Raw genomic sequence first — 27,381 nt, 5'->3', positions numbered from 1 at the left:
CAACCTGAACATAATCAAATACATCATGGAGACTGGGAAGAAAAAAAGAAAGATGTTTTATTTAACGACGCACTCAACACATTGTATTTATGGTTATGTGGTGTCAGACATATGGTTAAGGATCACACACTTCATGGGCTACTCTTTTTGATTAGCAGCAAGGGATCTTTTATATGCACCATCCCACAGACAGGGTAGTACACACCACAGCCTTTGATATACCAGTTGTGGTGTGCACTGACTGGAATGAGAAATAGCCCAATGGGCCCACCGATGGGGACCGATCCCACACACCGACCGTGCATCGAGCGAGCGCTGTACCACTGGGCTATGTCCCACCCCAGGGGGCGGGGAGAAGCAGGAGACTCAAAACAAAGAATCCCATATGTTATGACTAAATATACCTTTATATGACCTAAATTGGATTGCAGCAAACATATTAAAGAAACGTGCATCATTAGAAAATACTTTTACCTTTATGATCTGTTCTAAATGCTTACATACTGTATTAAAAATATACTCAAGCATGTACAGGTGTAGATTTAATTATAAAACACCAAACATATAGTGAAAACACTTTATGTGCTGTGGTCATTTTATTATTGATAATAAAACTACTATTGTAAATAGTGAAATTACAAATCTGCTGTCACGTAATTATTTCTATTTAAAATTTTACTTTCTTTTTAATTAGTGTGGGGCATAGCCCAGTGGCAAAGTCTAGGATCCATCCTCTTCGGTGAGCCCATTAGGTTATTTCTCGTTCCAACCAGTGTACCACAACTGATATATATCAGGCTGTGGTATTATGGTATATGATCTATATGGGTAATGGATATAAAAGATCCCTTACTACTAATGGGAAAATGTAGCGGGTTTCCTCTCTAAGACTATATGTCAAAAGTACCAAATGTTTGACATCCAAAGGCCGATGATTAATAAGGCAGTCCTCTAGTGGTGTCGTTAATAAAAACCTATTTAGACCAACAGTGATTCAACTGAATCATAGTCACTTCGTACCCAAGTCATATCGTACCATCCATTTCGTACCATGCTGCCTGGTTATTTCGTACCCTAGTCATTTCGTACCATTGCAAAAAGTCATTTCGTACCCAAGTCATTTCGTACCATTGTGAAAAGTCATTTCGTACCACAGTCATTTCGTACCCTAGTCATTTCAATCCAGTATATAGAAAACGAATTGACTATAGCATAAAAACAGTGGGTTTTGTTTTAAAACTTTATTTTGACAGTTTGAAAACCAGAACACGCTATTGTGCAGCATATCGTTATTGATACCCATAATACCTGTCAACTGTTATTTCCATTTTACCTGACAAGAGCCGTATATGGTATTTACTACTAACTGCCAACTTCGATTTTGTGTGAAATGGCTCCAGATAATTAGTCAAAAACAACAAAACAATATAATGGACCAACAAAATATTATTTATTTATTAGGTCTTCTTTTCAAACTTGCTTATTTGCATCTTATTTGTTTAAGAAATAAACAATAACAGCCATTAAAACATTAACTACCTTACTGATTGCCAAATTAGCCAATTGCTAATGTTTATACAAAGTGGCAATAATTTTTAGTCTTTTGCTGATAAAATATCCCTTAAATTAACCACAAATTTGTAATTTAATATTATTTTGTAAAAGACATTACCGGGGTGATTGTTATAAATTGTTATACCATGGTACGATATGACTTTCAGTTATGGTACGAAATGACCAAGGTACGAAATGACTAGGGTACGAAATGACTTTTTGCAATGGTACGAAATGACCATGGTACGATGTGACTAGCAACCATTCAACTATAGGAGGGAAAATAAAAAAAAGAAGAAATTAAACCCCGGAAGTAACTGATTCAATAAAAATGAAAAGAAGTGAAAATAAGCTCTGAAAGACTTGTACAACAGTTCGGAATACAGCACATTTATTTGATATGTGTTCACAGGTAAAAACTTGTTACAATACACGAATGACAGTGGCCAACTAATTACATTTAGCAATGCAAACACCGACAGGTGGCGCTATGGTCATCCGGTTTTAGTGAAATAATCAAATATCTGTTTCAGAATACACGTGTGGATCTTACAGCTTATTTCGACCATCTTAAATATGGAAATAAATTTTAATATATTTTGGGGAAATAGCAGTTTGTGAGCAGTGTAATATATTTCTTGTAGTTTGTAGGAATGATATAAAAAATTAATTTTTAAAATTGGAAACTAATAAAAAAAAAATTGGAAGTATCTCAACATCCCTACAGCCTAGCCCGAGTACTCTGACTGTAAGAGAGCTAGACGGACATTTGGATATAAATACGCTCTCATTACAGTCGGAGACCAAGCTATGTATTTTTTTGGCAATTCCCGACAACGAAAAAGTTGGCAAAGATTTCCGCTCTAATACCACAACAATCCTATGTTTGACATGAAATACTGTTACATTGATCATTTTCGAGTTTATTGATTAAAAGAAATTCAGATATTAATCACTAATACACACACTACAGAAAGAAACCCGACAGCACCCACATTCAGCTATGCTTCGGCAAACTCCAGACAACAGAATTCTAAGTTCGCCGACCTATATCGTGACGTTGCGTCACATGATCACCCACTCAGCCATTCCGTCTTCCAGGGGCTATCTCAAAAAGTTTGTTTTGTGTAATGACACCACTACAGCACATTGATTCATTAATCATACATAGCTTGGTCTCTGACTGTAATGAGAGCGTATTTATGTCTAAATGTCCGTCTAGCTCTCTTACAGTCAGAGTACTCGGGCTACCCTACAGCCGTGTCCAGTGTATCGGCGCACTTGATATTTTGCTTAAGTATGCTTAGGAAGTGTTGTTAATGAATTAATGTTCAATTCCTTTTTCAATGGTTAATCAAGTATCAATATATTTATTGTTACGGATGCAATTAAAAAATATTAGAATTATCAGTAGGCCCCTACTTATATCATAATTTCAAAGTATATAAATGCGAAGTAGGTCAGCCTTATTGATATTAAGAATATTAAAACCAGTCGAAAAACACCTTTCCCACATTTTTTAAATTATAGTCCATGGTATAATTATTATTATTATTTTATTTTTGGGGGTTATTTTTATTTAAACTGAAAAGGAAAACACAGATCTTAATTGACAGTCATTCCAGTTCACAATTGTCACATAGTTACAAAACATAAAAGCGAAATAAGATCACAATCTACCCGAGAAAAAAATCCATATAGGCAGCTTAGCCATACATGACAATCAACATGTATGCATCTGGAGTACTGTGCCACTCAAGAAAATTATTCCAAAACTGATTATGACATGGGTCATGTGTGATCGTTCATTTTCATAGTAATATTTTCAACAAGACAAAACAAAAAAGTACTAAAATATTCCTGGGACAATAGTGTAGTGTTTATGGGCTACAAAGTGAGGTCATGGGCGGTCTATAAATAGCAGGATCACAGATCCACATCTACTGTGCTGAATCACCGGACATGCAAATTGTTTTGGATACAAGGGGGTGTCTACATTTTTACACAATTTTAAAATATTCATTTACAACAGACATAAACCAATTTGTAGTGTATTTCAGATTATGCACTGCTTAAGCTCATTGGTGAGAGACATATTTTATTAAGTATTTCACAGTGTTCACATAGAAAATGGTATTTGAATGCTTTAGGTGCGCTGATACACTGGACAGCACTGTAATTGCATTATGTGTCAAATTCTGTTTGGTTTATTTTCTCATGCACGGTTCACACTTGATCAATATGGTGTCTTCTGCTTGTCATTCATTTGTGGGGGGGGGGGGGGGGGGGGGGACGTAGCCCAATGGTAAAGTGCTTGCTTGATGCACAGTCTGTTAAAGGAGAGGACAACTAAGGCATTTGGCCTGGTATGCATATTCAACGATATATAATGCACATTATTGCTTAATATCAACACGTATAATCGTATAGTTAATTAATAAAACGGTTAAATGTGACGGCTATTATATATAACGGGCGCAGCCATTTTGTACCATTTCAGTGAGTACACCCTCAGGCGAGCTGGTGGTTACGTAATACTTAACACGTAACGTCAGGAATGAGCCTTAGAACTAGAGAAACGAATCTACCTGGTTTTTGCGGGATGATAAATAGTCACACATTGCAATGTTCTGTAATAATACACATCCCAGTAAGCCAGCAATAAGTATATCCAGCACTATATATATTAGTTTTTAATACAAAATAAAATACCATTGTCAAAGTGGCTACACAACAAGTCGAAACAATGTTTTAGCCATGCATTAACCTACGTACTGAAATGATACATGGAGTGTTTTCTTAGTTAATTGGTCTTATGCTGTTAGTGGCTTCTACCTGTGATTCCTGATTGGCAGGTGTGTATTTGATTGGTAACCAGACGAGCCAATTAATTGACGCTGTCTAGACACAAAAATACATACCGGCAGTGTCCGAGATTAAATTTTTTGGGCAGTATCCCAGTTGGATACTAACATTTCAAAATCTGGTATCCCACCTGAGAATTTAGTATCCCACTTAAATGAAATTCATAAATAACATCACAACAAACTTGGATGACACTGTTCCTTAACTTAACCAGTAAATGACGATTTTCATTGTTTCAGCAGAAAATAAAAATGCAGGATTAAAATAATCAGTATTATATGGTATCCCGGTGGGATACTGGGTTATTGAAGTCTGGTATCCAAAATTAAATTCTGATATCCCCGGGATATAGGGATACTGTTAATCTCGAACACTGATACCGGTATTGTGGAATATTACCTGTCGCCCCTAAAATTGTAATGGACATGGTTTATTACTGTAAATAGTTCTGTAAAACTATTGATTAAGTAGACTTTTCCATCTAAAACCACAGAACTAACCAATTAAGTAGTCCCAAAGAAAAGAAAATTATCACTTGGGCATCGTGGGTTGTCGTTTTTGCTCCAACGTAGCATATCAATAGGCCTAATAGTGTACATTTTTCCTTTGGATTATTAAACAGAGAAAAATACTATAACCCCATTTTGTTCCGTTAATGCAACTTGAAATATATTTAGTTAAATAGTTTATTATATTATTACGTCATTTATGTCAAGTCAGGTTGATCAAAGAGAAACGCCTTGTCGAAAATTACTGCTTTTTTTTACACTGTACATACAGGAGATGGTCAGGAGCTGACGTCACTTCGCCCCAAGCTATCCCACCGGACGTCACAAAAACGAAACAAAATGGCTGCCCCCAGTTAGCAGGAATAATCATGTTTTTTTATGAACTCTAAAATTACGCATTTTTCATTTGCTAAAGTGTCAGTATGTGTTGGTGGTCAGGGTATGCAACTTTCCAACACATAAGGCTCTTGTTTGAGTTGACCCTACCTTTAAGAATTGATCACAGTCGGTGGTCTCATTGGGCTATTTCTCGTTACAGCCAGTGTTCCACAACTGGTGTATGTACTATTCTGTCTGTGGGATGGTGAATATAAAAGATCCTTTGCTGCTAACCGAAAAGAATAGCCCATGAAGTGGCGACAGTGGGTTTCCTCTCTCTATATATGTGTGGTCCTTAATCATATGTCTGATGCCATATAACCGTAAATAAAATGTGTTGAGTGTATAGTTAAATAAAACAATTTCTTCCTTCATTTGTGAGGTTTTTCTTCACTGTTTAGGAACAGTTTCAGTAAAAATAAAGTTCCGACATGTAAGCATCTAAATACAGAACTTTACAAACCACATAAACCATTAATTTTACCACTTTGGAATAATTTTTGTTTATTCCTTAAAATTAGCTACATTGTATATCGGGTCCACTTAACTCGTATAAATTGATTTACTAGAGCGCATTGGTCATTGTCTATTGGATGTCAAATATTTGGTAATTCTGACATATAGTCCTAAAGAGGAAACCCGCTACATTTTTCCATTAGTAGCAAGGGCTATTTTATATGCACTATCCCACAAATAGGATAGCACATACCACAGCCTTTGATATATACCAGTCGTGGTTCACTGGCTGGGACATTATTTCTGAAATACATTTAACCTTTAATTTTCAACAGCCATGTTGACATTTAACTTTCGTGTTAGCAACTTTGGAAATAAAACTTGCTAGGGTAGTTGCCTTTAATTGAGTACCTTTAAAGTTATTATATAAATTATATATGCATGTAGAACGGTACACATATTTTCATGTTTACACGTGTTACTGTTTATCACTTCAAGTAAGTTGCTGTATGTGAGCGGTGCAGGATGGCCAGCTGGAAGGAAAACAGAGTACAGCAAAAAATTCCTTGCATCTTTGAGATCGAGGTAAAGGATGAAAATTCGAGAAAAAGATCGAATCAGTCATTCCGAGTTCTGGCTGTGGATTGTTTGAATTCAGAAGCATCCAGCTCCTGCTTGCAAGATGCGTGGTTGTCAGAAAAGCTGGATGGGACATGTTGCTATGTGTCACCATTTAAAGGTGTTGTGTGTGTTTTTGTGTTAATTGTGTTTTTTAAAAATATATTTTAATAAGTAAATTTTGTTTTTTAATTAGTAGATAAAATATTGTTCAAATGGCAATCCATGTTGATTTACTTGAACACTACAGATTTGTAGTATTACTATTAGTAACTTGTATGTATGTATGTACCATTTTTTAGTTGAGAAATGTATAGGATAATAAGAAGTACAAAACATACTGCAATTTGTTTAATGCAATTGTTTAATGTCATAAAATATTCTACATGTAGACCACAGAAATTATATGTAGTTTTGAGTTCATACTGATAATTTTTTAAGCATGGATTTGAGGTACAATTCATGTTAATGAAAATATAATGTTTTACCAGATACACATGTATACATTGTACCTGTTACTGAGGATAAATTAACTAAATTATAATAAATGTGTTTTTACATGTAGGAAAGCCTTGGTTATGGGCCAGATATGACCGTAAACCAAATAAGATTGGAGAACGGAAGTTCAAGAAGTATCAGTCATTGTTGAACAGTTGGAGAAAAGATGGCAGAAATGGAGACAAACCTTCCATCAGCTGGGATTTGCTAAAAGACTTCAAGGTTTATTTCCCTCTTAGTTCATGTTGTTCCAGATTCCTTTTAGTCCTGCAGCTTTCATATGCAACGGTTTAGTCATGTTCATTGTAGTATTAGCTTCTTGTTCCATCCATCCATGCATCCATCCATCCATCCATGCATCCATCCATCCATCCATCCATCCACAAGTTGTATATCACAAATTGTCACTTGTCAAAAAATGTCTATTTAATACATTTTTTATGTTACCATGGAAACAGTGGTGGACAGGGGATGTTGACAAGTATGTCGTCTTGTTTTTTGTTTTTTACTTTTAATACTTAATGTACACATACTATTAGTACATATCTGTTACTTATTAATATTGGAAATAGACACACGTAAGTGCACACTTTAACTATGCTATATATGATTCTATATGTTTGTCAAATTGTTTATGACTGCACATTTAGTACTGATACGGTCACTGATTAGTTAGCACAGATGTTTCCAATAAGATAGTATATTACTTACATGAAAGATGTTTTCTTCATGAGAAAATATGACCAATGTTGTAATAATAATAACAATTTATAAACATTGATTGTTGACATGTTACGTTGTAGGAATGCCCAGACAACTGGATCCCAGCCCTAGGTGTGCCAGTAAAGGATTCAACGGCCCAGCCTGACGATGGAGGTCATACGCCAGGTAGGAACGTCAGGATCATGGTGAGGTGAATGGGATGGAGGGTTTGTAATTGAGGTACCAGTACCAGTGTTCTAGCTAGGATTTTGACAGGGCAGTGTGCTACTTTAATTGAAGGCATTTCTAATGGTAGCCCTACTCCCATGGCTAGTGATATTCAATGTTGGGCTCGTAAATAACTACTATCACCATGTCCGATGGCTAGTGAAATTGTTTTGTCAAATGCTGCATTTAAGTCTAGTTTGTAAATATGATTATCCTGCCCCCCCCCCCCCCCCCCCCCCCCCCCCTAAATCTAAGGGTTTTTAAGCTCTATCTCCTTCTTGAGGTGACATATCCAATTATTCCTATTTGTAAAATTGTATTTACTTAAGTAGTGCCAGTGAATTTTAAATAATGGCTAGTAAATTGTTTAAATTACTAATCCCATGGCTAGTGGAGGTTTATAGCAATACTAGAAGGCCTGTCTAATGTGAACGTAATATGTTTGGACAGGTATATGATCGAACATTTCATATTTAAATAAAATTATACATACAATGTACATGAACATATAAATATGTAAGTATAAAATATTACTTTCACTCATGTTTCTTTTTAATATGCCGTATATTAGCCGACTCCTTGGATAAGCCGACCTCTTAGTTTGACCCTAAATATCTGTACAAAATCATCGGCCTTGGGTATAAGCCGAAGTCATCTTTTGTCCAGCTGTATGTTGTATCGATTTCAGTAATACTGTCAACAAATAGACTTGTGCTTTTCTTGTTCATTATATTTGTTTTCCCTTTAATTACAAAGACGGTAATCGTGATCGCAATCAATGCGGTAATGCTAACATCTACCATGCCGTGAAAAATTATTTAGAACTGGTAAAGCATAACAGAAAAATAAATAATTCAAGCTGTAACAACATATCACTGCACATAAGTAATTAATTTATTCACTGGACAGCAAAAAGTAAAATCATTGAGGTATGTTTAATCCCCCACCACACACACAGAAACAAAAGATCATGTGGTCTGTGACTGCAGTTGTTCACTGTCTATGGTATGGTCATGTGACAGTTGTGGGAGTAATTATCGTCCTGAAATTCATGTTATGTTTTTTAAGTTGGTAATGTTAATAATGAGCTTAATTTATTTATGGCATTACTTTACAGTTTAACGCACCCTCCCAAAAAAACAATAATATTAGAAATATAATACTTGTTTGAAGAGAAAACACCGTATATGAAAGACTGGTCCCAGCACAGGTCAAACAAAGATGGCAGACGGTTGAAAGAATACGTTTTTACCATTGAAATGACAGTAAAACAATTTTTTAAAATTATTATTCATCAAACTTATAATGCATTCAAGAAAAAAACCCTGCACAATATTGCATGATGGGGTGTTTTATGTATACTGTGCACAAATTATTGTTACATAATCTGTGAAAGGCTACGGGTCTGATCAAAATTTATAAGTCACGGTCAGGAGTATTTTTCAATCGGAATTTTATGCTCCAATTTGTTGCCTCCATGTATAAGCTGACTCTCTTCTTTTGGAAAGTGTTTTTAGACTTCAAAAGTCGGCTAATACACGGCAATATACAGTACTGACTTTTTTAATTTTTGGGGAGAAAATCGGTTTCTGAAACCAAATTTATTACTCTTAAATTTATATAATTGATGAAACGGTACATAAATTATAACCACATATGTTTTTTATTTATCAGTAATATAAAAATAAATAAGCCCAATTAATAATTGCATAATTTTGGATCACCTAAAAATCCTATTATTTTTTGTTGTATATTGTAGGTAGTATTTAGACCATTTGATACCATAGACAGAAGTAAATAAATGAAATACAAATACAGTCAAACTTCGATAACTCGATCTTGAAGGGGACAAGGAAATAGTTCGACTTTCAGGGAGTTCGAGTTTTCGAAATTAATATATGAGAGTTCATATTTGAAACTGCATTGCAACTGGTTGCAGCATTGCAGCTAGTTGATTTCGCTTAATATTGTAAGAAGCATGCGCTTCGCTGCCTACCTCTGAACTCTGAAAACTATGCATCCCCAGTTGAAAGGCAAATTAATATATCAGTCACCTCACCCCACGCCACCCAATCTCATCCCATCCCACCCCACCCCAGCTGTTGGCATCTTCGACGCCTGTGGTACATTCATTTTGCGTATATTGTAAGATAAGAGTAAGTAAATAAAACAAAAAAGATAACCTAGATGAATTTGAAATATATGCTTGGGCATATAGGCTACATGTATTTATTGACCAAAAAAAAGAAGGCATTTACATGCATATATAAATAACAGAAAGTAAAATTGACGTATTTTACAGATGTTAAAACATGGCGGAACGTAACTAACAAATAATGCCGCATAACACTATACGTACATTTGTTTTACACAAATTTTATTTACGCTTCGCACCTCTACTTTCTTTCTTCAATCTGGCCACCCACCCCCATTTCTGGGCCCTACGCAAGATTGCAAGGATGACAAGAAAGCAGAACTTTATAAAACCTGTCTGGCAAACCCCGCGTTACCGGGTCCTTCCCCAGATTGCTTGATCTGTGATGTATAAATTTTTAACATAACTAAATAACTGGTAATTGATAAATTTTAACTGATATATAAATAGAAAAGCTAAAGTTTGACACGATTCACGCCTTTGAGAGCAAAAACAAACATCGCTAACAATTATTACAAATGCTCTTTGAAGTTAACCAGACTGTCTTTATTTAAGTATTATGTAGCGAGGCTCTCCACCACGGACAAACACCGACTACCAAACACAGGATCATTTCGTTCCGCTTAGTCGGCAATCTATTATTTTGTAATTATCACTTCGCTTGATTGACATGATTGACAATACATTCGTCTTTAATATACTATTGGCAACGATGGTTTGATCAGTCCACACAGGTCGAGTTTTAGAGGTGCATACTCTATTAAATCAAAGAATTAGGTTGAGAGATCGAGCTTATTGAGTTTTTGAAGTTTGAGTTTTCAAAGGTCATTATTACTAGTTTGTATAGCAACTGGGCCGGGATTGTCCCTTCAAATAAAAGTGATCGAAGTTTTCGAGAGATCGAAGGTGGAGTGATCAAAGTTCGACTGTAATAGAACTATAAATAAAAATAACAAAAATAAAAAATAAATTTTAAATGACATTTATTTGCAACAAGTTACTCCCTGTATTTAATTGTTGATGTTTTAAATATGTCTACTTTTAAAATTCAATGTTGAGATCGATACGTACCGCCATGTTTTAACATCTGTAAAATACGTCAATTTTACTTTCTGTTATTTATATATGCATGTAAATGCCTTCTTTTTTTGTTTAAGTTAAATTACACATTTATGCCTACATAAACCGCGTAAATTAGGTTGCCTCATGTCATAGAATGATACAAGTAATGTTGCATGTATAATGATAGACTGTGAAATCTAAATTTATTTATGTCTCAATGTTTTCATCAGTCACCTAAGATCATCCTGATGTTAACATTATTAATTACATATTGTTGATACCATTGATGGACTTTTACACTGACCAATATCAGTGTATTTTCAAACAAGTCTTAGTTGAGAACTCTGACCACGACAACATAGAACACATTTTCAGTGGAAAACAAGATGTGAATTGTTTTGTGTGTGTGTGTGTGTGTGTGTGTGTTGCTATATATAAATTAGGCCAGGATGGTATAAACAAAGTGGATAGAACAAGACAGGCAGGATATGGTGCACTTCAATTTATTGCCAGCTAGAACACTGACTGGAAGTAAATGCCTTGTGAAGTTCTCATGAATATTTAATATCATGTATACTTATTATCTTGTATATTTAATATCATGTATATTTAATATATCATGTATATTTAATTTAATATCCTTTATAAATTATTAAAATAAATACAGTAAATATTGTTTTAGATCAGATTATACATTCAGTGTTTCTTGCACACCCATTGGTAAGAATATATCTGTTATGAATAAAGAAAGAAAGAAAGAAAGAAATGTTTTATTTAACGACACACTCAACACATTTTATTTACTGTAATATATATATGGCCTCGGTGGCATAGTGGTTAGGCCATAAGTCTACAGGCTGGTAGGTACTGGGTTCGGATCCCAGTTGAGGCATGGTATTTTTAATCCAAATACTGACTCCAAACCCTGAGTGAGTGCTCCACAAGGCTCAGTGGGTAGGTGTAAACCACTTGCACTGACCATTGATCCATAACTGGTTCAACAAAGGCCATGGTTTGTGCTCTCCTGCCTATGGGAAGTGCAAATAAAAGATCCCTTGCTGCTAATCGGAAAGAGTAACCCATGTAGTGGCAACAGCGGGTTTCCTCTTAAAATCTGTGTGGTCCTTAAAGGAAACATGACACGAGACCATATTATAGCTCATTTTAAAAGAAAAATGATATAAAAATAATATACAAATAACTTTATAACAATAAAATACGTGTAGTTAACTTAAAATGAAGAAATTACGCTAATCAGTATCAAAGTACGATTTATGCATATTTCTTCGTGAGCGTTCGAAAAAAAAGGGAAGTGACGTCAGAGCCGCTGTACTCTTCCATTGTTGTTAACTGTTTATATATGGAGTAAGGGGCTTACGATCTTTTCAGTCCAACAGTGCCGTACTGCGCGGCCTTTGGGTGTAAAAATAAACACTTTAAACGATCGGGATTGTCTTTTTATGGTTTTCCAAAGGATTGTATCCGAAGAAAGACGCGTGTATTTTATCGCAAAAGAAAAGATTGGACACCAACACCGCATAGTACTTTGGTGTCAGCCTATTTACAGCCCGGAGCCCGAACGTTACCCGGAGACAAATACAGTACTCGGTTGCGAATGCTGAGGTGTACATTGTACATATTTGGCACAAAGATACACCTCAGCATGATGTATTTATATATGTTAAAACAAAAATGTAGAATTTTTTATTTATTTATTTTTTTGGAAAAAAAAAAGATTTTTCATGTTAGGGCTGTAGGCCTACATAACAAAATCTGTATTCACCGTCCGAAGAAGGAAACGTCAATAAGTAATTAAATATGGCATATACAAACATGGGATTTGGCATGAGGATACATCTCAGTACGATGTATTTAAATATGTTTTTAAAAAACGTGTAGAAAACAATAATAATTTTAAATAATGTTTTTAATCTTCGGGCGGAATACGTCACAAAAACGTTCCTCATCGCCTGAAGCCCCAAAGCAACACGAAGTTCAATACAAAATAAACCACTACTGTCGGTGTCGAAATAACTATTATGTTTCATCCACGGGCTGACTTGAGAATCGGAGTGTTGTTTTAGTTAATTGGTCCTTTCTTTCCGTGGCCTGCACATGTGATTCCTGATTGGCAGGTGTATATTGCAGGGTATCGACCAGGTAAGTGATTACCACGGTCTAGACATACGTACAAAATACGTGCCAGTTTTTTTAAGATCACAGGGTATTGTGGCGTAACCTGTCGGGACTATAGTACAATATTAATGGACATTATCAGCCGCCCTGCTTCATTACTGTAAATAATGCTGTAAAACCCTTGATTAAGTAGACTTTCCCATCTAAAATTACAAAACTGACCAATTACGTAGTACCAAAGAAAAGAAAATTATCACTTGGGTATCGTGAGTGGTCGTTTTTACTCTAACGCACCCAACCAATAGGCCTAATAATATGCTACTTTTTTTTATGAGAGAAAAATACTATAACCCCATTTCGTTCTATTGATGCAAATAGAAATATATTTAGTTTAAAAGTTGATTATACTCTCAAGTCATTTATGTTGTTTTACAAGCCAGGTTAATTAAAGTGAAGCGCCTTGTCGTAAATTAGAGCGTTTGTGCATACAGATTTCATTATGTACAGCCCGAACATAAAAAATGCGATATTTTCTAAAAAAAACCCACCCAAAAATGTTTGTCCTACATTTATATTTTTTACATATTTAAATACATCATATCGAGGTGTATCTTTATGCTAAATATGAACAGTATACACCTCGGCATTAGCATCCGAGTTTCGGTTTTGTCTCCGGGTTACTTTCGGGCTCCGGGCTGTAAATTGGTCGACCGGTCTGGTCTGGCACCATCAGTTTCTCCACCCTCCGACTCGCTATCCGTTTTTTCTTCAGTATCACTGTTGTAAGTAAATGTGTGTCTTTCTTCATTTACTAACAGCTCATATTGATACGGCAAAACGTTTTGCGAACGAACACTCATTGTTTTGGTAAGCTGTGCAAGTCTTAGATTCTTTATGCGTGGTACGGACTAATGCTTTTAAGTGTAAGGCGTCAGATCAAGCGACGCGTCTCTGACGTCACGGACCTCGTGATTGCCCTGCTCATTAAAGATCGGCAATTTCCGCTAAGAGCTCGTATCTGGGGTTCTTTTATGGAGATATTTTAAGTAATTAATTTTTTATAAAAATTTTTTTTAGGTGATTCAATTTACAATTAATGGTACATGGTTGGTGCCAAATATGGTTTACGTGACATGTTTCCTTTAACCATATGTCTGACGCCATTTAACTGTAAATAAAATGTGTTGAGTGCATTGTTAAATAAAACATTTCTTTCTATATCACATGTGAGTAAGATAATTCATAATGTTTTTAGTTTTGAAGCTTATTTAAGGTACTGTGGCGTTAAATTTAAGATTTGTTTAATGTACACATTTGATTCCAGGGTGGGTTCCTATTGACGTGAAGTCTCGACAGCATTGCTGGCATCTGTCTGCTGTGGATCTCATCCAGTCTTTGGCTCTTGTTCTTAGGTGAGTGTGCTACGTTGTCTGGAATTAGTAAACAAAGAGATTGTCGTTGATGTAAGACTGATCTTAGGGCTGTTCCACAAGTGATAACAGGACACTATTTCACGTGATCCATCATTGTGTTCATGTGTCCAGTCATTGTGTTCATGTGACCCATCATTGTGTTCACATGATCCATCGTGTTCACGTAATCCGTCATTGTGTTCACGTCACATGTCATTCTGTTCACGTAACTTGTCATTCTGTTCGAGTGACCCGTCTCTCTGTCCATGTGACCCGTCTCTCTGTCCACGTGACCCGTCTCTCTGTTCACGTGACCCGTCTCTGTTCACATGACCCGTCATTCTGTTCACGTGACCCGTCTCTCTGTCCACCTGACCCGTCTCTCTGTCTACGTGACCCGTCATTCTGTCCATGTGACCCGTCTCTCTGTTCACATGACCCGTCATTCTGTCCACGTGACCCGTCTCTCTATCCACGTAACCCGTCATTCTGTTCACGTGTCCAGTCCTTGTGTTCATGTGACCCATCATTGTGTTCCATCATTGTGTTCACGTGACCCGTCATTCTGTTCACGTCACATGTCATTCTGTTCGCGTGACCTGTCATTCTGTTCACGTCTCTCTGTCCACGCGACCCATCTCTCTGTCCACATGACCCATCTCTCTGTCCATGTGACCTGTCATTCTGTCCACGTGACCCGTCTCTCTGTCCATGTGACCCGTCATTCTGTCCACGTGACCCGTCTCTCTGTCCACGTGACCCGTCATTCTGTTCACATGACCCGTCTGTCCACGTGACCCTTCTCTGTCCACATGACCCGACATTCTGTCCACGTGACCCGACATTGTCCACGTGACCTGTCATTCTGTCCACGTGACCCGTCTCTGTTCACATGACCCGTCTCTGTTCACATGACCCGTCATTCTGCCCATGTGACCCGTCTCTCTGTCCACGTGACCCATCATTCTGTTCACGTCACGTCATTCTGTTCAAGTGATCCGTCTCTGTCCATGTGACCCATCTCTCTGTCCACGTGACCCGTCTCTCTGTCCACATGACCCATCATTCTGTCCACGTGACCCATCTCTATTCACGTGACCCGTCTCTGTCCATGTGACCCGTCATTCTGTTCACATGTGTCCAGTCATTGTGTTCATGTGACCCATCAATGTGTTCACGTGACCCGTCATTCTGTTCACGTCACATGTCATTCTGGTCGCGTGACCCATCATTCTGTTCACATGACCCGTCTCTCTGTCCATGTGACCCGTCTCTCTGTCCACGTGACCTGTCTCTCTGTCCACATGACCCAAATCTCTGTCCATGTGACCCGTCTCTCTGTTCACGTGGTCCGCCATTCTGTTAGTGTGACCCGTCATTCTGTTTAATGGCGTGATCCGTCATTCTGTTCGTGTGATCTGTCATTCTGTTCACATGATCTGTCATTCTGTTCGCGTGATTCGCCATTCTGTTTAAGTGTTGAGTTACACAAATTGTTGCAAAATTTGTTGACAGCTAATTTCATTAGATGTTTGAGGTAAGTGATTGGGTTATGCACATATAATTCATGTTACTTATACAACTTACTTGAACCGACTTCCAGTTACCTAAGATTTTGAAAGAGAGTCACGTTTATTTATGTACCCACAACCAGCGATACAATTTGATATAAATTGGATTTACATCTAGAGTACATTCACTCCCATCGACTATTGGATGTGAAACATTTGGCAAATCTAACATGTAGTCTTCAGATAAAACATGCTATATTTTCCCTTAGCAGCAAGGTATCTTTCATAACATTTGTTGGTGTCTCCATCTGAATTATTTAAAAAGTTTGTCCTAGACTAGACAGCTCTAATCTGAATGACATCTAAAAATTTCAATAACATAGTTTCACGAAGTCTCTCTTTACGGTTCACAATTTATCGTCAAAGATGTGAAATAGATGTGGAAAAGGTGCAACATGAAACCTGAATTGCTATTTAATCATTATACTCTTTTATACTTTGGATATATTGAACAATAACCTCATAGGAGTATATGGGACAAAAGGTTGCTTTTATTGCATTTTTTTTAAAGGTTGGGTCAGACATTGTGGAGAATGACTGGACTAGTAATGACCGAATCTAGATTTGATCCTGATGTAAAGCAGGCTGGTGTTTAAACATGTTTGCAAGAGTCGTTACTTAAACAATTATTTCGCTTATAACTCTACTGTAGGGAGAATGAAGATGAAGGTTTAACAGTGGAGTGTTTGCCACTCAGTGATCTACTTGGTCAAACAGTAGAGCTGATTGGAACTAACATCAACGGAAATCCATATCGTGAGTAGCAGTGTACTTTGTTTTACATATTTCCAAATAAAATACCTATGGTACCACATGCATTAGTAGTGGTTGGTACACATATTTATGTATTATATGTCATGAATAATGAGTATACTTCTAAGTTATTGGCATGAAATACCCATTATTAACCCAGTGGTCACTCGTAATATTTACATTATTTTTTGCTATCTTGGTGTAATGTGACATGTTATTGGATACTTTAGTGCATACCTTCGAGTGATATTGATCTTGTTTGGTAGAATATATATTTCTTCTCAGCAAATCTGAGAGAGTTGCCCATTCTTACGTTGACATTAGTTGATACATTAATGTGTTGTTCTGTCTGTATGTTTCAGATATCGGCATGAAACAGCAGCCGATACATTAATGTGTTATCCTCTGTATGTTTCAGATATCGGTACGAAACCCCAGCCGATCCACGTGTTGGTGAAACACGGATCTATCAGTGTATCGTGTCCACCCGTCCCTCAACTCTCAACTCTCACTGACTGGCTACAACATGCACAAGATGGCCAGGTGGAAGGAGTGGTGTGGCACTGTCAGAACGGAAAATTATTTAAGGTTTGTGTCAATGGATGGAATGTTGGATGAATGAATGGATGGACTGTTGGATGAATGAATGGATGGACTGTTGGATGAATGAATGGATGGACTGTTCAATAAATGGATGGAATGTTGGATGAATGAATAGATGGACTGTTGAATGAATAGATGGACTGTTGGATGAGTGAATGGAATGTTGGATGAATGAATGGACTGTTGAATGAATGGATGGATGGACTGTTGGATGAATGAATGGATGGACTGTTGGATGGATGGACTGTTGGATGAATGGATGGATGGATTGTTGGATGAATGAATGGATGGACTGTTGGATGAGTAAATGGATGGACTGTTGGATGAGTGAATGGAATGTTGGATGAATGGATGGATGGACAGTGGGATGAGTCAATGGATGGACTGTTGGATAAATGGATGGATGGACTGTGGAATGAGTAAATGGATGGACTGTTGGATGGATGGACTGTTGGATGAATGGATGGATGGACTGTTGAATGAATGAATGGATGGATGGACTGTGGGATGAGTGAATGGATGGACTGTTGAATGAATGAATGGATGGATGGACTGTGGGATGAGTGAATGGATGGAATGTTGGATGAATGGATGGATGGACTGTGGGATGAGTGAATGGATGGAATGTTGGATGAATGGATGGATGGACTGTGGGATGAGTGAATGGATGGACTGTTGAATGAATGAATGGATGGACTGTTGGATGAATGGATGGATGGACTGTGAGATGAGTGAATGGATGGACTGTTCGATGAATGGATGAATGAATGGATGGACTGTTGAATGAATGAATGGATGGAATGTTGGATGAATGGATGGATGGACTGTGAGATGAGTGAATGGATGGACTGTTCGATGAATGGATGAATGAATGGATGGACTGTTGAATGAATGAATGGATGGATGGACTGTTCGATGAATGGATGAATGAATGGATGGACTGTTCGATGAATGAATGAATGGATGGACAAGTGGAAGAATGAATGGATGGACTGTTCAATGAATGGATGGATGGATGAATGGAAAGACAGGCATAATACAGTATTTGAAATGTATATAGATAAAAGATGACAAATGTTTCATAAGGGTATTAAGTTAATGTCAAGAATTTTCTACTCTGTTCATTTCATAAGGGAACTGTTGAATTGTCATATTATTATAACTGTATAATGAATAATGCTAAAATTCGTATAAAAACTGAGATTTAAGCTAGACAATTTGATGGTATTTCGTTAAGAAAATAGTTTTTATATATTAAATTTTGTGGTAAAAATTATACAAAAATTGGTATGGCTTTAAAGCTCCCTAATATTTTTTTCACATGTACCCCTAAACAACAATGCAGAGGGTGCTATGGTTAAGTTATATAATAAAGAGTAAAGGTAGGACACTATGAAAAAAATCGTCAAAATGCACTTTGACAAACGTATCGACAAAAGCTATACTGTGATGGTTGCATAATTGGTTTATATTAATAAATTACTGACGTAGAATTTACATATAATCATATATTTAATAGATTTTAAATTAAAAGTTACATCACCCGTTTCTTTAATACTATCGGTTTTGAACGAATTGTAACTATGGAGGTCAACATTCTTGTCTATTACAAACATGGTCTAGTCTGACCCAGAAGTACCAGCAAGAAACATGTATTCAAGGACAATCATTATAATGGTAATTATTAAAATATGTGTTTTCAATGGCGTATGGTCATATTCACAATTTACCACAGGCCGAAGTAAGATTGTGTATTGTGTCGCTCATGACCACGAGGAAAATACATGAAAACAATGACAAAGAGTTTATAGTGTTCAAATTTGTAAATTTGAATACTGATCAGGAACAGGACATGGTTTAACGTATACATTCAGAGCAAGCTGTTGTAGCACAAACCTATCATGAGCACGGGTGCCAGCCTTGGCCGACTCCACTGTCCATGACAGGAAAGGTGGGGGAGGTAGGGGGAAGGACCGCCTGCGCTGACTGGCTCAAGGGAGCGCCAACCGCCTGGTTGATCGGTAACAGGTGGAGGGTATGGTGGTACTATTGAATTTGTAATTTGGAGGATGGCCTAAAATATGCCAAACGGAATGAGTGCGCAGTTTGGATGAAGGAAATTTGGTGCATTTTTGAACGGTTGTTCTAAAAAGATTAAAAAGGGGAGCTACGTATAGGTTTGGAATTAGTTTGTCGAGAGTAGCTCGTTAATTAGACCTTGTTGATGCTGGGGTGTCTCCCTAGGTTGCCCATAGGGCCCTTAAAAAGGGTCTGATGTCTTCTGAATACTGATACTGCCCATGATGCTTTTATTGACCTGAGGCAGGCTTTAGCTCAGTCAGTTGAATGCTCGCCTGAGGTGCTTGTGTCGCAGGATCGAAACACCTTGGTGGATCTGTTCAACTGATTTTTTTTTCTTTCGTTCCAACCAGTGCACGGCAACTGGTCAAAGGTCGTGGTATGTGCTATCCTGTCTGTGGGAAAGTGCATCTAAAAGACCACTTGCTGCATTAGAAACATGTAGCGTGTTTCCTCTGATGACTGAATGTTTGACATCCAATAACCAATGATTAATTAATCAATCAATGTGCTCTAGTGGTATTGTTAAACAAAACAAACTTCTTCTTTTTTTGGACTTTACTTAGTAAGGCCACATTAAGTTAATATCAGAAATACTTTTTTTTTTAAAGAACATATATTTTGTGATTGCAGTCGTGTGTACGTTTTGTCATTATATTTGTTTTAACAGTGATTAAAATCGTTTTTTCTCAGTGTTCTACCTTTACTCCTTATTATAACTGAATCATAGCACCCCCACCATTGTTGGTCAGGGGTACCTGTAATAAAAACATTATGCTGCTTCAAAACCATACCAACTTCTATACCATTTTTATCACACATTTGATATAAATAAACATGTTTTCGATGCCTTGTTCCATTCCTCCCCGCCCCCCAATGAATAAATAAATAAAACTTTTCCTTCCTTCCATATTTCCTTCCCCCGATTTGAACAATATACACTTGTTACCAATGTCATTTGTATGTATGACATGACATTTCTATAAGAAAATATGCATGCCTCCGTATCTTAAACAGAAAAGTAGTGTTTTGAAGTCACTTGGTATTTTCAAATTATCAAAATGTAAACTGAAACACTATTTTTATACTTATATACTCCTTTAGATGGTTGATTGACACAACTAATTGTATTTACTTCCAGACACTATTTTTATACTTATATACTCCTTTAGATGGTTGATTGACACAACTAATTGTATTTACTTCCAGACACATTTTTTATTCCTCATTATTTACTGTAGGACCAACATATTTTTTTTGTTGAAATGTACGATTTGTGAAAACATGGAGCGAATGAAACCATAAAACTGAAATACTTGCAGCTTCATAGAAATCACGTGAACCTGATGTGGCCAGCTGCCAACCCTCGCCTTGCCAGACAGACCGTACAAGTCTGTGTGGACCCGGCCCAGTTTGAACTTCCCGATGACAGATCTTTGTTTCCAGCATTCTCCTCAGTCAATGGACGGTCATGCGACTCATTGAAAAACTTACACGAACTTGTATTTCATAATTCATAGCAGGACCTGCTTACCGTGTTATTTCAAAAGGTCATTTCATACACAGTACGGTCTTATACAGGTTATAATGGTTAAAACTGGTCTTTAGTATACATTTAATATACATTTAATATTTAACAATTTAGATTACATCAGTTTTCATATTCTTCACATGATGCACCATTCTTCAATTTTGTTTATGATCCAGGCTGCAGTTCAGGTTTAAATAGCCATTATTGAAGTGACAGACCCTAGTTTTTAAACACTAAAGCATATTTTTCACTGTAAGAGCCATTTTTGATAATTAAAAGCGGACAATATTTATATTTTATTATTCATTTCTGTACATCCAATGCGTTTCTAGTCGTGCATTTTTCATATTTAAAAACACATATACTTCCGAGAAGCAATGGTTACGGAGACGAGTTCTAGTCTGTTTTAAGGGTATGGGTATATCACCGACACTTGTTTTACTCTTATTATAACTTTATCTCAACGTGTTACAGGTTCTGCAACTTGAATTGATAAGGACACATACCTGTTTATTAACACTGTGGTTCTGTTTGTATTATGCTTTAGTAAAAGATATGTGATAGAGAAGAGACTGCAGTTTAAAACATGTCTTTGGTGTAATAAAGCTGTTACGGTTTCCCAATCTTCATTTGTCTTGTATTACAGGCCTGCTGAGAGACCGTTCATCTGGGGATGGGGTTACCTGGGGATGGGGTTACAACGGTTAAACCATCACCTCTGGCTTTGTGTTAGACTTGGGATACTTTGAAGTATAAGTACAGGATACTTTGAAGTATAAGTACAGCGGGAGGAATGTAACCTAAAACTAGACCACCAAACATTCAAAGCAAAGCTGATGGGATTAAAAAAAACAAAAAACATGTAAGATTGTATAAATAATTTATTTTTTACTGTACGTTCAAACTGTATAATAAACGAAATATTTTCTAAACTGCATCATGCAGCTTCTAATGAATATGGTTACAAAGATTATCTATTGGTTCTAAATACAACATCCTTGGGTGCATTCAAACATTTACAATTGCAACATGCAAAAATGTATGTACACTTATTTAACAGTGAGTTCAGCAAGGTACCGGTAATAAAAGTTTACCAAATAGTAAGCGGCAGTAATTCTCTGCCTCCTTCAATTTTTAGTTTGTAAAATCTTGTGAGATACATCGAATTTCAAACACAAGCCCTTGCTTTTTTCTAAATCTTCAGAATATGAAATACAACAATGTAAGACATAATTCTAGTGACAACAAGAATGGCACAAGGCTACAGTATGAAGTGGATTAGAAAATTAGCTCAAATTATGAAATTACAAATGTTAAACATTTCATTGCTATGAAACTGATGGTGAAGTTGTATTTGTCAAAACTGGGAATGAATTTTTTTTTTATATAGCATGTATATTATTAGATTAAAAACTCTAAAATAGGAACATTATGGCAAAAAACACTGAATGCCATATTAATTTAATGGTCTTGTCACTATTGGACACTGAAACACCAATTTTCAATATAATAGTATAATGTACAAGTGCCAACACAAATTATTTTAATATTCATAATATGGTAACTAAAATAGAAATTACGATGGACAAATTAATGCCCTATAATCCCACTGACAAATTTTGACAACAATCCATTTTTCCATTTAGTTGACTGTTTAATACTCAATTTTTGTGCTGTTAAACATCAAATCATTCTCTCATGAAAAATGTATTAAAATATCACATTCAGTTACATTTCTATGCTACATTCATAAGGAAACTTCATTAATAATATGCCTCAAAGTTTTAAATAACTTGGGGGGGGTTTTCTTGTGGAAAACTGTCAAATGTCAATCACTAGTTTTGCGAGTGTCATCCGTGGTAATTATGAGTGCACCCTGTGATTCCAATATAAATCTATCACTATAGTTGTGCGTATTGGTATAGACCCAGTCTATACAGACATATCGTCGACCGATAATTACCTAGGTCTATCTGCAATGTATTTGATATTGCGGATAGACTTAGTTAATTCTCAGTCAATGAGATGTCAACAATGTTTCATAGTCTCTCCAAGTTATTATACTTGTATTTTGTGCAAATATTACTACAGTGTAGCCCGTTAAACACTTCCCAGTAAACGGTGAAAGGAAGTGTTTTAAATAGGTTACTGGGAAATTTCCATAATTGCTTACATTAATGATGCAAATGTATTTGATAGCCAAATTTTTGTGTTATACGTAGATTGAATAAGAATTCAAAACTACTAAAGTTGACTGCAGTACAGTGCTCTTTTTGTAGATAACGCAACTGAATGTATAGGAGTTTGGTTCTGGGTCCCATTCCACGAAGTGATCTTAGCAGCACTACAATCACCTAAGTGCATAGTTACCTAGTGTACTTAAGATGATCTTAGCACTAAGATCGCTTCATGGAACGGGCCCCTGGACATTTAAATCGATATTAATCATAATAATAATGGCCAACAGTAGTTTTAAAATATTTTCCACAAAATTTACAAACCATGAAATAGAGTAACTAATTACAAAATGAAGAAATTTTATAACTGATACAGTTCCTTTAATAGAGTACTTGCTTGAGGTGTCCTAAGTTATAGCATGGACCCTCGAGGCTCAAACTGTGCTCCATGACCGCTACATCAAAGGTAATGTTTTATATACTGCCTTGCATGTAACATCTACCTCAATACTTTTAGGGACTTTGTTGCTTGATGGAGGTGGCTACTTCAGCAGGTTTTACTATATACTATATATATATATATATATAGTGTCACAAGAAAAACTATTTTTAATGTGTGTGACTTGGACCATCTTTGATGTGGTGAAATGTCTATGGATGAAGATTTTCTCTTGGGGAAAACCGACAATGATTGTGCAACAATAATAATTCAACATTTAAAATATCAAATTAAGATTTCTTAATTAAATTCTAATAACTTTAACTACAATTAACTACAAAACAAAAACATTATAAAACATACATAACATCAGGGTGTTCATTATATTTGTAAGTAAGACGCTGTTTGAGAAAGTGGACTGCTACATGCATTTCTAGTTCAGTCAGCCAGTAGAAGGGTGCTAGAAAGCTGTGCCAGAAAAACTGTCTAGCACACACACCCTAGATGGTAATGCGCCCTTTTCATTGGTTAATTGGTCTTGTCGTTTAGGAGGCAGATGGCCATTTCTACCTGTTCATGACTTCATTCCATAATCAAGGGTAAAAAGTGATGTCACGTAATATGTTACACTGCATGGTTTCTTCTGGCAATGTAACATAATATCAGCTGTGAGCAGGGTCACAGTACAACAATAAAATGCTGTGAATTTTGTAATAATTATACGAATCTAGAAAATATTTTTGGCACTCGTCCTTTCGTAGATGGTTTTGCGACACTTGTCTCACGAAAATCAACAATCCTTGGTGCTTACTCGTGTCAAAAAAAACATTTACAAAAGAACTCATACCAGAAACTATTAATCTGCTAGCACAGAAAAATAAGCTGTCCATGGTGATAGTAGCTGTAGCCTCCAAGAATCACTGTCTGCGGCCGGGACTAAAAATATATACATGATTAATCATAACTAATGAGTTATAAAATTAATCACAAATGCATGATGATCATCTTAGACAACATCAAATTCTTGAACATGCAACTGCAAAAGATGTATACTCTTGTAGCAATCATCACAAATGGAATGATTTTTATTTTATGTATTTTAGGAAATTAAAAGATCCAGGTATCATACATGTAGTAACAGTTTCAAGAATTTAAGTTTAATTTACATTCCATCTTTGACCAGGTGAAAACATTTAAGTTATTATTATTAAGTTACCTCAAATATAAAACCACTACTGTCAAACAATAGGAAATCCTCACAAAATGTTGACAGTGTTGTAGTAGGCGAGTATATCCATTCTTTATTGAGGAATCAATTTGCTAAATGGTTTTTTGTCAAGTACATGTCCTCACATATCTTGAAAATGGACACATGCCAGATGTTTGATGATCAGACTTTGGAAAGTCAGACCTTTTGATTTTTAAGTAAATTAATTGTATGTAATTAGCTAATGTTTGATTTATACTTGAACTGATGTAAAATTTAATGATGTTGTATTATTCAGTAAATAACATATGTTTTACCACCCATCTACTATTATTACTACAGTAGTAATATTACTGGTGGTAGATGCAGTTATATATATATATATATATATATATATATATATATATATATATATATACACATGTATGATGTTGATTTTGGAGAAGAATATTAAGTTAAGTCTTCAAAACCTTGTCAAACGGAACAAATACATTTTTACAAAACTTAATATTTTCACCACTATCACTCTCATCACAATTTGTGTCCAACATTTTCGTAGCATCTCGCTGCCTTCATGGGAAAATAATTCTCTCTTATCTGAAGACAAATGCCATACCCCAACAAAAATTGTGACCAAAGTAATTGGTGTTTTAACTTTTCCCAGTTTGGGATTTTAGTATAGTGTGTTAGTATTTCTGATAAATTGATCAAACCAGGACTTATTGTACATCTCAGTAGAAATCATAGTGGGAAAGTGTGCGATGTATTTTTATGAATAACAAAACATTTCCTTCAATCACCCTGAAAACCCACTCATGATCCTCATTTCAGCCATATTGGAGTAATTTCTCTTCACTGACAACAATCATAACAAACTATCATGATAATGTCATGAAGTGTAAAATCTGCGATATGTAATATTCAATTATTGCACACAAAATAGTACAGGGCCCATATTTCCGAAGCAATCTTAGCGCGGCGAAATGTTAAAACCACCGTAGGCTATGACGTCACTATGGTGTGTGTTATAATAACATTATAGCCTATGATGGTTTTATGATTTCGTAGTGCTAAGATAGCTACAAAAATCCCTAGCCAGGTCTTTACAACATGGAAAATACCAACAAAAACCCCCACAAAAATCTTAACTCTAAGATTTCAATCTTCTTAGAAAACTGGAATTCACAAAAACAAGCACAAAATAACTTAAAAGAAGCTGCATCAAATATGAAAGCATTATAAATGTCTTTGAAACAATAGCAAACAAATAATAACAATTTTGCAAATGATCACAGTGAGTGCAATGTGGTGTGAGATGGATAACCATTTTTATGTTCTTTTAATATGAATACATGTGATTATAGCTGATTTAAAAAAAACTAAGGGCTAAATTTATGAAGCCTTTTTCCCCCCTCATAAACACAGGTAAATGTATGTAGTTACACATGAGTAAGACACAAACAGGCTTTGTAAATTTGGCCCCAAAATGTTCGGCTCATAATAAATACTAAGCAATTTAATCAACAATTAAAATGTCCGTTTAATCATGTTTTGAACATCAAATATTACTTTGTTGGCTTCTATGTACAGATTTAGTTGCAGGTTTCTGCTATCTACAGGGCTTCTTGATTATGGTAGCCCCACTCCAATGGCTAGTGATTATTCACCGTTGGGCTAGTAAATAACTACTATCTCCATGCCCGATTGCTAGTAAAAAAAACCAAGTTGTCAAATGCATTTAAGTATATTTTGTAAATATGAATATCCTGCCCTCTCCCCACCCCATATCTAAGGGTTTTAAAGCTCCATTTCCAACTTTAGGTAACATATCCAATTATTCCTATAAGTAAAATTGCATTTACTTAAAGTAGGGCTAGTGAATTTTTAATCGTGGCTAGTAAATTTGTTTTAATCACTGATCTTCTGGCTAGTGGATTTTATGAAAAAAAATTTTGAGAAGCCCCGTCTATCAGATTCATTTAATCTGAAGCACAGAAACCAGGTTAACACGTGTTTCAAGCAGGAAAATCAACTATTTCTAACTTTTAATATGCTCAGGCCAAACAAGTATGGTTTTTGCAGTATGACAAACAAATTAATGACTTCGTTCTTGTAAGGTTACAGGCGTTATTCTCAAAATTGGTTTTTAGCTCATAATTCCTAAATAAACATATAATTTTATTTTCACTGCATTCAAAACAAATTTGTAGTTGGTTATAAATAATTTAATTTTATTCTTCATCTTATAAATATTGCAGAAACTTACTCTTATTCCTTTGAATGAAAATAGGTTTTCTATTGATGACAAACAAATCTTGAAAAATTGGGCAGAAAATGGTGAGCCAAATTCAAACTATTCTGAGCCAAAAAAAAAAGAAAAATTTATTTTGAGTGAATTTATTATTAAATTTAAAAAAAAGAAGAATTATTTTCAACTTCAGTTTGTAT

At 35.8% G+C, this 27,381-nt stretch overlaps 2 protein-coding genes across 4 annotated transcripts in view; one reads left to right on the top strand and one right to left on the bottom strand.

Moving 5' to 3' along the window:
* The first annotated feature begins 1,813 nt into the window (after positions 1-1,813).
* Positions 1,814-21,727, top strand: LOC121380999 (uncharacterized protein C12orf29 homolog). 3 transcript variants are annotated; one of them, XM_041510070.1, is made up of 8 exons: positions 1,814-1,966; positions 6,261-6,501; positions 6,946-7,100; positions 7,682-7,766; positions 14,486-14,573; positions 16,797-16,900; positions 17,316-17,485; positions 20,821-20,956. In XM_041510070.1, the coding sequence occupies exons 2-8, from the start codon at positions 6,288-6,290 to the stop codon at positions 20,857-20,859; spliced, it is 855 nt and encodes a 284-aa protein (XP_041366004.1). In that variant the 5' UTR covers positions 1,814-1,966; positions 6,261-6,287; the 3' UTR covers positions 20,860-20,956. The 3 variants fall into 3 exon arrangements, with proteins under 3 accessions (XP_041366004.1, XP_041366002.1, XP_041366003.1); XM_041510068.1 differs by having other exon boundaries at positions 1,815-1,966; positions 20,902-21,727; XM_041510069.1 differs by lacking the exon at positions 1,814-1,966 and adding an exon at positions 2,071-2,180 and having other exon boundaries at positions 20,902-21,727.
* Positions 21,728-21,976: 249 nt separating this feature from the next.
* The window catches only part of LOC121380731 (fatty acyl-CoA reductase 1-like), a 52,562-nt gene continuing 47,157 nt past the window's right edge, over positions 21,977-27,381 (bottom strand). Inside the window, exon 15 of the mRNA XM_041509689.1 lies at positions 21,977-24,662. The gene's annotated coding sequence lies outside the window, so the exon portion shown is untranslated. The remainder of the gene's footprint in view (positions 24,663-27,381) is intronic.

The sequence above is a fragment of the Gigantopelta aegis genome, chromosome 9 (genome assembly GCF_016097555.1).
Source record: "Gigantopelta aegis isolate Gae_Host chromosome 9, Gae_host_genome, whole genome shotgun sequence".
In the NCBI taxonomy this organism is placed as follows: domain Eukaryota; kingdom Metazoa; phylum Mollusca; class Gastropoda; order Neomphalida; family Peltospiridae; genus Gigantopelta; species Gigantopelta aegis.
Note: the sequence above shows the minus strand (reverse complement) of the source record. Positions and strands in the feature narration are given on the sequence as shown.

Bases quoted from the DNA above. Each gene is read 5' to 3' on its own strand.
- LOC121380999 (XM_041510068.1), top strand. From the start codon at position 6,288: ATGGCCAGCTGGAAGGAAAACAGAGTACAGCAAAAAATTCCTTGCATC. The intron at 7,101-7,681 runs GTTTATTTCCCT...GTTACGTTGTAG, and splicing joins ATTTGCTAAAAGACTTCAAG to GAATGCCCAGACAACTGGAT. The intron at 14,574-16,796 runs GTGAGTGTGCTA...ACTCTACTGTAG, and splicing joins TCTTTGGCTCTTGTTCTTAG to GGAGAATGAAGATGAAGGTT.